This window comes from Puccinia triticina, chromosome 8A (assembly GCF_026914185.1).
Source record: "Puccinia triticina chromosome 8A, complete sequence".
In the NCBI taxonomy this organism is placed as follows: Eukaryota; Fungi; Basidiomycota; class Pucciniomycetes; order Pucciniales; family Pucciniaceae; genus Puccinia; species Puccinia triticina.
The window spans coordinates 1,674,185-1,686,686 of NC_070565.1; the positions used below are offsets into that span (position 1 = coordinate 1,674,185).

Genomic DNA, 12,502 nt, shown 5'->3' on the forward strand with positions numbered 1-12,502 from the left:
CCCCTCCCACGCTTGAGTCAATCAACAGTTCACTCAAGCTCCCACCGCGATGGCGATTCCGACAGCAAGAACCCCGATGGCGAATCCGACTCCAACGACCGTCACCGACCCAAATGGCACGATTGAACCGGCCGCTAACACCAGCCCTTGACTGTTCATTCCGGAATCTAGCCCCATCACCCCAATTCCATCAAGCCCGATCACCCCAATCAGCCCCTTCAGCGTTGGAAATCTCATCCATCCCTTGATCCCACCCCTTAGTCCCATTGACTCGCCGTGCCCCTCAGATTTGAACAAGGAAACCACCACCGCTGACCCGCCAACACCTTGTTCTTCGTCTTCTGAAGAGATGCCGCTCTCGAACACCCCAAAACATACAAAATCGTCCAAAAAGATCAAAGTAAAGCCCCCAAAGAAAAACTCTCCGGCATTGCTCACGAAGAAAGGAAAAAAACAGAAATCACCCCCGTCGCCAATTGTCAAAAGAAAGCTATCCCAATCGAGGTCCAAGATTGTGACCAAGAGCGACGAGGACTCTGAGTATCAGCTCCCTGAAGCTTCCATCGCCTCTGAAGCATCCGAAACGTCTGAAGAGTCCTATTTGTCTGATCCTAACTCCCTTCCTGATGATTCGGACGACAAAGAACCTTCTTCGGACGACCAAGAAAATTTGCCCCCGTCGCCGAAGAACAGAACTAAATCTTCTTTTCGCCCGTCTTCGAAAAACAGGAAGAACGTATCGCCCCCGTTGCCAAAGATCAGAAAGAACAGCCACCAAACTAAGATCAACAACGACCGCCACTATCAGCAGCCCGAGACGTCTGACTCTACCTCCTCTGATGATGCAGATGACGAAGGGGATGGCTCCGATGAAGATCAAGATGAAGATGACGATGCATTACCCAAGAGAAGACCGTCTGAGAAGGAATGGTTCCTTCCGGATATGAGCAAGTCGTACAAGACCTACATAGATCACGGGTGTACCCTCAACAAGCAAGGCTATCCGATCTACCCAAACGGAAGGACCACGTTTGTTCGCCTGCCTCAAGACAATGTCACCAACTTCGGCTCCGTTGGGTTTTCGAAGACCCAAACTACGAGCTATCGCAGCAACAGGACCTGGAAGGTGACACGCTACTTCTGTCTCGGAGCTCTGGTCTGCGATAACTCGTCATGCGAATGGACTGGGCCTCCCCCAACTGGAAAAGGAGGACAGGAAAAGCTGGAACAAGGGTGAGTCTTCTTCTCCTCTCCTGCCAGCGGTTTTTTGGACATATGGGTTGCAAACTAATTTTACAACTCATTTTTTACAATCGTTATTTTACAAACCATGCAGTAAAATCAAATGTCAAGGATTGGTAGGCAAGTGCAAAGGCACCGTTCGACATGTCAAATGTCCCGATTCCGTAGCAGTTTGAATCGACCACCATCTCCCATCAGGATGGGGGATCCTCCGGCATAAGGGCGTCCACCCTCATCCGTGGCCTGTCGCCAAGAAGCCCGACCCGCTTGCAAAGGAGGAATTGAAAGAAGAAATCAAGAAAAACCCCAAGGCTGGAGCTTTAAAGCTCAAGGTAACTATTTTCTCTCCCATTTTGTTTCTTTTCATTTTTGCACCCTTCTTTTACAACCTTCATTTTTGCAACCCTTCTTTTACAATCCATTACATCCCATAGGTTTCCTCCAGTCTGATCTTGTTACCCTCCCATTCTTTGTAGATGGGGAAGCCCACCGATCCCCATTCAGCTTTCGGAAGTGTAGTTTCAATCCACGAGTCCTATCAGAACAGAGATCGGCTGGCCTATTACCGTCGATGCATCCTTGCTGAGTTAGGATTAGCTCCTGACAAACTCGGCGCCGGCGTGGGGGACAAATTCATATTGGACATGTTTGGATGGGCATCGTAAGTTGTTTTAATACATTTTATGTATAATTTTGATTGCATCTGACTAAGAATATTGTCTTTTCTCAACAGGCGGGGTCTGTGGATAATCTCCAGCTCGTTCATGCCAAAGGCCGAGCATTTCACCTTCCAGACGAAATGGATGTCAGATCGCTTGCTGGCTCGCGATAAGGACAACAAAGTGTACAGCGGCGGTCTCATCTCCGACGTGACTTACCGGTACTTCGAGACGGGATACCTATTGACGACGTCTATGTTCTGTGACGATGGATACCTATTCAGCTCACTTGGATTCGAGGTCTTAGCGAACAATACTACAAAATCCACTTTGCTACACTCTTCCGGCAGTTTCTGGCGGCTCCGATCACCCCCGCCGAGAGGGACACACTAGTCCGCGAGGTCGTAGACTTCTCGTCAGCTCAAGTCGAGGGCTTCGTGTCCGCTTACCTCGAAGTATTCCGACAGGGAACTCGCAAAGAGGTCAGGGGCATGTTGAAAGGATGCCGCGAGCATTATTGCCAGTCAGTCACACGCATCAAACGCAACCGGTCGCTCATCACTGCGGATCAAGAGGGATAACAAAGACATCGGATCGACTTTAGGATTAGCCAAGAAGCGAAAGCGAGCCAAAAAGTTTGTCAACGATGGAAGACCACCGGACACGACTGACAGTCTGATCGAAGGGAATAAGAGAGCTAAGCTTGGACGGCCCCCAAACTCCAGAAACCACAACAAAAGCCTCTGGGCCGCCTATCCCTCCTATCGAGCAAACTCCGCCTCCAAAAAGAACAATCGTTGCTGGCTAGCAGCCGGATTGGAATCGATGTACACATTGTTCTCCCCATTATGGCTTCGTGGGATCAGCGGAAAGGGAAAGGACCTCTTCACCCACTTAGCGCATCATTTCTCGTGTCGATCCACTGGTGAATTAAACGGAGGCTGCTCAATCCGATCGACTATAACCCGGGGCCAAAATCACCTGTTCGATGTTCTCAACGCACAATACCCTGCAAGCTTCATACCTGGGGCGTTCAGCTCGGCCGATTATTTCATGGAGCTAGTCCTCGATCCCAAACTCCACCAGAGCCCAGAATACAAGAAACTGTTCTCAATTCGCGAACGCAGGACGTTTACTTGTGAACTCAAGCCTGAAACACTCCAATCACATCCTACCCGAGCTTCCCGGACATTACATGTATTGACTATCAAGCCTCAGATGTTTGATTCGAATAGGATCCCGTATTCCGATGTTGCTAAGCTTGTGGAACTCTGGCAAACGACCGGTTTGATAAGTACCTCTGGCCTTGTGTGTAAGGCATGTCAAGAATCGCAGTTCCCGACCCACCCGAATACTAAGGCCAAGCCCAAAAGGAAGTCAAAGAAAGCGATAGTTTCGATTGGCACATCCGAGGATGAAATTTGCGTTAACGTTGGAGTCTCTCAGCCGTCGGCACACTATCTGATTGATCGTTGCAAGCTTACCTTTGACGACCTCCCTCCCCCTCTTCACCTCAAATTCCATGTTGAGGTCAGCCACATTGATGATGTGCCTCGCCGGGACAGCTTCATGGCCACAACTGATTGGCCTTTCAAGTTGAAAGTCGGAGGCCAAACTTACACACTCATTTCTCGCGGATACTGGAACAGAGCCCATTACTGGTGTAAGGTCCTTCGGAGCGCCAATATCTCCGCTGAAAAAGGTAGTTTGACGGCTGTTTGGATGCATAACGATGGCGAGAATGACGGCTATGCTCAGCAAATCAATCGAGTGCCGAGTTCTATTGCTGGAGCCGAGATGTATACGGCGTGGGTCTTGTATTCACGTACGTGGAATGAATCCGAGGAAGAATACGTGGACAGCTCAATCCAAAGGATTCTGGAAGACAATCCAGATGCTGCTGGGGATGTCCCCTTCAAAGAAATGAAATCGATATTGAACATATCACACAACTCCACCTCGATCGCACACCGGGAAAACAGTTCCTCAAGCCAACGACCGACTTCAAACAACAAGGACGACGTTGAACAAACCCCTTCATCTGGCAAAAAGAAGGAGAAGGCGAAATCTGCGTCTGGCAACAAGAGAACAAAAGGAAACAAGAAGAAAATTCAGAAGAAGTCCGCCTCATTCAAGGAATCCGAAGAGGCAGAAGTCGAGTCGGATGTGGCCCATATTCTTCAAGCCGACGACTCATTCCTTGGTAATCAGACGGCCGGCGACGAATCCATTGCGAATCACACCGCCGAAGGTTCCTTCCTTGCCAATCAAACGGCCGGCGACGCGTCTTTGCTTGATCAGACGGCCGAGACAGCCTGCGACGATTCCTTGCTTAATCCTGGCGACGAAACCATTCAGACTGGGGAAGACGAATCCTTCCTGGCCAATCACACTGCTGCTGCCGAAGAGAATTCCGTACAGTCTCAGAAGCCACCTCCAAAGTCTCAGCCTGCCTCACGACTTCGATTACTGCTCAAATTGCCTAAGTTACCTGCCTCAGGTGATGAATTACGTCCCGATTCAAAGCCTCCAAGCCCGCCCTTACCACCTGAAAGCGCAAGACGGCGATCTACCCGCCAAAAAAAGTGATACTGCTTGTTTTCACTTCTTGTTTCCTTGTTTCTTTTCTGTTCTGTTTTCCTTTTTTCCTGAGTGATTGATTGACTTGCAAAGTATCCCAAGTTTCTTTCTTGCTCAATTTTCCACTTGTGCCTTGAAAAAAATCATTTTTTTGTGAGGTTTGTAAGGTAAGGGTTGTAAAATTACATTTTGCCCCTTAGTTATTTCTATTTCACAAACCATATATTGCAATTCATAATGGGTTGCACGCCAATGGGTTGTGAAATTGTTAATTTGCAAGTTATAAAGTAATTTTGCGGCAGATATATCTTGCAATCCATATGGTTTGTAAAAAATGAGTCGTAAAATTGCTCTTCAGGCCATCCTGGGACAAATTTGCAATCTAAATATTGCAATCCTTTTTTTTGCAACTCAGATTTTTTCTTGATGGGTTGCAAAAATCCATAAAATGACACATTTTGTGGATTTTTGCATCCCTGCGGTTTTACAACCTATAAGGGTTGTAAAATATGGGTTGCAAAAAAACAGCGACCCGTATTAAAGCTGGTCGAGGTTCATTAAGGCTTGGATTTCATCTCAGCATATTCATGGAAATCCACTCACATCGCGCCGGGGTCGTGTCGCCCAACTCGGGATCGTGTGTGGTGGGCAGTCGTCACGCGAGTCGGCGTCGGACTCTGCGTCAGCTTCAACGTAGGAATTCGATACAAATCCTCCCGTTGCAGGATGGTCGGCTTCCCGCGAGGGGATGTTATTGTGTAGGCCTTGACCAGTACTGGAGCTTGCCCCATCATGAGTAGTCCCTAACTCGGGCTGCACACGTACCCCCTCCCCAGATAGAAATAATATTTCAGCTCGTTGCGGAAAGCTGGAGGCTTCTAATTGAGGCTCGATCTTCTCGACACAAAATCCGCTCACGTTGTGCTCCGGTCCTCCCATATGCATATTCGCGAGCACTCGATCTAAGTAGTTGTCAATTCTGTCGGAGTGACTAGACGATCCAAGTCCTCTGGGAAGGTCCATTGATACACTGTGTCTAACGAGCTATTTAAGATTCAAACAACATGAGTGGTAAGGATTCCAGTCCCGTGCCGTGATGGAATGAATGAGGAGCGCTTAACTATTGTAAGCCATAATAACCACGCAATCATCCCGACAATTTAACTTGTTCTCAAGGATCTCAGAAGTTCGACGAGGCTGTCAGACTGCAGGTTGGGGCTCAAGGTTAACATCAGTGTTTATTGGAAGACATTGTATATTTTTGATAGACTTCGCACAGAGGGATTGCACCTACGAGAATTATCCACGAGCACACGTCATACAAATACCTAATTCCAAGATTATGTGATTGGAATTGGTTAGTCGCAGCACACTATAACTCGCACCTATTTGATTGGGATAAACAATTCAGAAAGAAAGGTACCCAAACTCAAAAAGAAAATAGGGGGCATATTTACCTGCGATAAGCAGTGATTGAGTCGAGCAGAGACCGAGCGAGATGAAGGACGCGACGGACGGAAGATCTAGAGAATGTGCCGAGATCAAAATATGTAGTCAAAAAACGATATTGTTAGAGTTGGCGAGGCGGTTGGTCAATGGCTGGGATGGAAAAGAATGAAAACCGGTACTTACAAACGCAATACACCGGTCCCCGGGCCATATATATGTGCAGCCAGACTAGCACGAAAAAGAAGAGGTACGGGTCTACCGGCCTGCCCGGCCTACAGACTTCCTTGCGTGCTATGTCTTCTAGAGCGATGATGAAACATGTCTCATGCCGGGTCTCCTGGCAACGCTGGTAAGACTGGTGTTTCAGTTCTGATACCTGCCTTCAATACCTTGTGTTTTGTTTCTTCTCTGAAGCTCTAGCGCACAAGTTCACAACAATGACATGTTGTAGGGTCATTTATATACGTTTCCAAACCTCCGTGATAGGTTCAACTTCCAGGCCCAGGGGCGCGTGTTGGAAGAGGCTTGTAACAAACTCCGGGCTGACGTACACGCCTGCAATCTTGCCAAAAACAATACAAAACAACACCCTTAAAAACGCCCAACGTGTAGAGGTGTGGATCCTAAACTCAGAATCTCAATCAGATGGAAAAAAACTCCACCCGTGTCAACACCTTCTCGACTACTAGTGGATGACTTCCCGTCGTCATTTAGAGAGCTCTAGATGCCCCTCTAAATTGTAAATTAAATAAGACACCTATCAAAAACTCAACCAGTGCACATGAAATTAATGAACTGTAGGGTTAGCAAAACATTTCCCTTATTGTCAAAAATTAAGAATTTGGGTGTGTAAATTGAGATCTGGGAGGCTCCCAGACTCAACAGGAAGTCCTCCAGTGGCCCGCACTGCCAGCATGTAAGGCTTTGATGTGCAAATCCGCGTTAAGCTGGGCTGCATTCATCTGACCTAACATCAGTTGAGTTGACCCAATGCAACCTACGTCCGAGTCAGACTTGGTTGACCCCTTTCCAATGTAGTTCAGAGAAGTTTTGATTTATTGCAAACACTTAATAACCAGTAGTAAAACTAACAAAAAACAATGGTTAATAAAAAATAGGAAAATATGTGAGAACATTGAATAATTTTACCTATTGAGGTTTAGTTTTCCTGACTAGACAGGCTGTTGATGTTGGCAATAAACTATGAGAGAATAATAAACTAAGAAAATATAAAAAGCATTGAGTTGATGAAACCTAAGATTGAGAAACAACAAGCAAACAAAGTACCTCTCCTCCCCCTGATCAAGTATCCTCTCACCAGGAAAAAAAAGTAGTCACTTGATGGAAAGTGACATGACACAGCTTTGTTTTCAGCTCCAACACTGCTCCAATGCTGCTCCTCTCCACCAGCACATCTGAAGCTCACATTGTCAGGATCAAAGCACTCAATGTGAAAAAACTAGATGATGCTCAGCTTTGGCCCTGGCCCAGCTGATGCTCAGCTTTTACCCTGGCTCAGCTGATGCTCAGTTTTTCCCCTGGCCCAGCTGATGCTCAGCTTTGGAACTGGCCACCTGATGATCATCTTTGGCCCTGGCGCAGCTGATGCTCAGCCTTGTCCATGGCTCAGCTGATGCTCAGCTTTGGCCCTAGCCTAGCTGATTTTCAGCTCTGGTCCTGTCCAAGCTGATTCCCATCTTTTTCCCTGGCCTGGCTCAGCTGATACTCAGCAAGCTGAGCATCAGCTGGCCAGCTAGCCCAGGACTGGGCCAAAGCTGAGCATCAGCTGGGACAGGACTAGGAGAAGGCTGAGCAAGGACTGGTACAAAGCTGAGCATCAGCTGCGCCAGGACTAGTACAAAGCTGAGCATCACCTGGGCAAGGAATGGTCAAATGGCTTTATTCCAATTCTGAGAGTGAGCTGTGTGGAAAAGCTGAGTATGAGCTGGGCAGAAAAGCTGAGTATGAGCTGGGTGCCAAAGCTGAGTATCAGCTGGGCAGAACAGAGGATCAGTTGGGCTCATCAAAAACTGAACAGGACCTCATTGGTATAAAATTTTGGAAGTTGAGGAGATGGTTGGGAGATTGGGGTAGATAGTGGATAGATATTGGATAGATGGTGGGTAGCTGGCTGGAGCTGGTGTAATGTCACTTGTCATCAACTGACTTTTTTTTTCCTGGTGTCTGTGTCTTGAGAACTACGCCTGCGCTTGACTGAGAAGCACTGATTGATATGACGTTTGGATGAGTGCTTGATTTTCAAGGGCTTGATAATGTTGACTTAACTTGATTCGATATTGGCCAGGTTCAGTCGATGGTGTGGAGTGTGATCTTGATGGTACCGGGTTTGGTCGCTCGGAAAGCTTGAGGTGAAAATTCTAGAAGCTTATTCAAGATTGAGATTGAGCATGTGACATGTAGTGAAAATTTCATCCAACACTCCCCCTAAATGTCACTCGCATGCACCATGTGAAGTTGATTAATTGCTGTTTTGATCTTGTTTGGCCCGAGTGATTTTGTGAGGATATCCGCTGTCATCTTGTTGGTTGAAACTTGCTTGACGACTAGTCGCTTCTTTTGAACTTGATCTCTAACATACTGATACCGTACTTCAATGTGTTTGGAATTTGGATTGAGTTGCACTTCTTGACTGATACAATTTGCCCCTGAGTTGTTGTTGAAAATCACTGGAGCATTTATAGGAATCTTCATCTCTTGAATCAAGTTCAAAAGCCAGCAAATTTGTTTAGCGCATACATTGATCAAGATAAACTCTGCCTCAGTGGTAGACTGAGCAACAACTGGCTGCTTCTTTGTGAGCCAGCACACCTGATTCCCTAGAAATTTGATGAAGTATCCTGAAATTGATTTTTGAGATGGTATGATGTTGGCGTAATCCGCATCAGCCCATTCAACCAGATGAGATCCGCCCAAAGTTGCATGTTTAGTCTTCCGAATGTGCAATCCAAGTGATTTTGTTCCTTGCAGATACCATAGCAGATGTTTTACCAAGAACCAATGTGTACGTGTTGGATTAGAGGTATATCTGGCAAGTTGATTAACTGTAAACTGAATATCTGGTCGAGTATGCAGAGCAATATGATTCAAACTCCCAACTACCCGTTGCATTGTGTTAACATCAAATGGAGCTTCCGGTTTGTTGATAAGTTCATGAATATTTGGCAGCGCCGGCGTCTTGACACTTTTACTGTTCTTCATCCCAAAATCCTCAATTATTTGGTGTGTCATATTTGAGTGATGCAACACTAGCTCCCCATTCTTCAACCACTTGAGCGTGTATCCGAGGTGCTGAGTTGGTTTATTGGTGATCTTGAGGGTGTACGTCTTCTGAAGATTGGACAGGAATGACTTTACCAAATCATCTGATTCTCCCACAAGCAACCCGTCATCTACATGCATATGTAGAAACAGTGTCTTTTTTCATTTGCAAACACAGAATCATCAGCATTCAAGGGAAACATGCCTATGGAGTGAAGTGTTTTTACCAGATGAGCTTTCCAGCAACGTGGCGCCTGCTTTGTACCATAGAGTGATTTTTTTAATTTCCAGACCCAATTTTCTTTCCCCAGTTCTTCAAACCCTTTTACCTGGCCTACATACACAGGGGCATCGATTTTGCCATGGAGAAACGCGGTCTCAATGTTGAATTGACAAACTTTCATATTTTTGTTGATTACCAGAGAGAACATGATTTTCAAAGACTCATTTTGACCAACCAAGGCATAGGTATCCCAGTAGTGTTTTCAATATTCTTGATGATTGCCAAATATTACCCATTGCGCCTTATGCTTATAGACTTCATTATATTCATTCCGTTTGCGAGACAGAAGCCACATTCCCCCAATTATTTTTTCATCCGCCGGCGGAGGTATAAGGATGCCCGTGTTGTGAAACAAAAGAGACCCAAATTCCTTACACATTGCTTCTTCCCAAATTGGCCGTTTTTTTTTTGTCAGATAAAGCTTTATCAACAGCCACCTGGTCCACCAGCGCAATGAAATGACAATGTTCATCATCATCATCCTCTATGTCAGCATCATTGTCCCCATTGTTGGTTGTGGACCCGGAAGGAATAATATTATCCTTGGAGATCTTGCTACTGATTTCTTTAGGAGCTTTGTCATTGGGATCACGGACAACGTATTCCCAGTTGGGTTTACGGAAGCAAGGGGGTACCGTGATCAAATATTTCAGTGTTGCCGGGGGCTTAGGCTGAGATGATTGAGTGACTGGCGGTGCATGAATGTTTTTGACTGGAGCGGGTCGACTGGAACTTGCCTGTGGAGCATTTTGAGCATTACCCGGAAACGAACCGGGGAATATCAGTGTGTTTGTTACCAATGCAGTGGTTCTAGGAGCATTGTTGGTTGCAGCTCCCCTTGAAGGCTGATCAGGAGTCGACGAAACTTGTCGTTGAGGCAGTGGTGCGAATTGACATTGAATCGGGACTTCATCTTCATTGGTCAACGTCTTACTTACTTTGACATTCAGTGGTGGAAGAGTTACCCACTCAGACGTGTTGTATGCCGTCTTCGTCGCAGTTGGTAGATCGGTTTCAGATTTCTTGAACGAGTACAAATCAGATAAGTTTTTAGGGGCAACCTGAGTGTAGTCACGACTAAGGATTATGCAACCAGTTGACCTGTCCAGAAATTGCATAGCGTCTGAAAAAGGTTCAAAACCCAAGAATGTCATTCAAACCCCAGACGGTTGAATCTTTGACTCAGTTTTTTGATGTGGAAGTGCTCCAAATGGGATCAATTTAGTGAGTTCGCGCTGAGGTTCAATGCAGGAGTCGGATTTAGAGAGAAGTTCAGTTGGAGTCGCCCACTTCAGTGTTTTGTGCAGAGAGTTATTGATGAGGACTGTAGAATATAAGGCAGCTTCAGGCCAATAACATAATGGCACATTTGACTGAGCCAATAAACAGCGCATCTTGACAAGCAGGGTCTGATTAAAGCGTTCCGCAACACCGTTAGTTTGGGGGGAGTATGGGGCACCTCGTTCAAGCGTCATTCCAAGTGATTGAACATTTTCAAGGAAAGATTTTGAGCTGAACTCTGAGCCGTGATTGCTGTGAAGGTAGGCAGGATATCAATTTAATTTTTTGTGGATTTAAGGTGTTCAAATAGGGTGTTCAAAGTTGACTTGCATAAAATCATAACACCATAAAATCATAAAATTCTAAGCTGAAAAAAATATGTTGCACCCAAGCACTCAAATTAGAGAAACATTTGTAGAATGGTACACATGAAATCATTACTTGAAAGTTTTATAATTTTATGATTTTATGCATTGAAAAATTTATGATTTCAACTTTGAACACCCTTAAAGTTGAAATCATAAATCATAAAATCATAAAACTTTCAAGTGATGATTTCATATGTAACATTCTAGAAATCTTGCTGTAATTTGAGTGTTTGGGTGGTACATATTTTTTTCAGCTCAGAATTCTATAATTTTATGGTTTTATGATTTTATGCAAGTCAACTTTGAACACCCTAATCCCTCCGAAGTAACCCATCAGTTTGCCCTCAACTTTGGTTTTTGATTGTACAACAAATATCCGAACATAACCACTTAAATTGTGAGCCTGAGTCTCTATAGTGACAGCAGGACACAAGAAAGAAGGGGGAAATAATTGGATTTCTTTGGATAAAGAAAATACAATTATGAAAGAGAGAGAGAAAGAGAAAGAGAAACAGAGCAAGATCAAGATGAAGAGAAGTACTAGGTTATTCTAGTGGGAATGCACGTCCACTGGCAATGCTACTCTTCAGAAGAGTGCTGCTAATCTGTGCTAAGAAGTGCTACAGCTTCCTCTCAGGAGGGTATCTGGATTAGATAAGTTTAATCCAGCCACAATTTTTTAGCTTCCTTCTGGATAGTCAAGGTTCTTAAAGGGAAACCTAAGGGACAGCCCTTTAACCTAGATTTGAGGCAAAGGCCAGTAGAATTGGAGGGACAGCCCTGTGATCAAGGTGGAGGCAAAGGCCAGTAGTTTTGGAGGGACAGCCCTGTGATCAAGAAGAAGGTAGAACCAGCAGAAAGAGAAGATCAAGCAAGACACAGAGTTTTACCCCTGAGATAAACAAGGTTCAGTGAAAGAGGTTACTTACTGTCAATATCCCAGGCGCCTGTGACGGTAGGTATACTGGGAGTATAGTAATCTCTTTGGTGGTGATCCTGGGGTTATCTGGGGGGTGGTTCTGGTGTGCTGAAGTCTGTGGATCCGCCTCAGGCAAGGGGGATCCTGACTACAAAAATTTTCACAGTTTGCTTATGTAATTTACATATGTACATGTGGTTTGGCGCGCCTGGTAGCGCTGACACGTCACAACTGCGCATGCGCGCCACAACTCAATAACTCAGGGAAGGAGTATAGTTACAAAGAGTTGGTAAGTTGTAATTAGGGTTAAAATTACGTGAGGAGACAGAATATGAAGTCAAAACAAGGTTATCTCTTAAGATGAAAAGGATATAAAGTAATTTATATGTAACAAAGGTAGAACAGGCAGCTTTTAGGTCAGCTGTGATGACTCTAAGGCTGA

The 12,502-nt window shown here is 45.4% G+C and overlaps 1 protein-coding gene across 1 annotated transcript; it reads left to right on the forward strand.

The window, feature by feature from the left end:
- Positions 1–349: 349 nt before the first annotated feature.
- PtA15_8A166 (uncharacterized protein) lies at positions 350–4,490 on the forward strand (the record flags this gene model as incomplete). The annotated part of the gene is made up of 3 exons (XM_053171566.1): positions 350–819; positions 1,261–1,279; positions 3,918–4,490. The coding sequence occupies 3 exons, from the start codon at positions 350–352 to the stop codon at positions 4,488–4,490; spliced, it is 1,062 nt and encodes a 353-aa protein (XP_053022817.1).
- Positions 4,491–12,502: the final 8,012 nt, after the last annotated feature.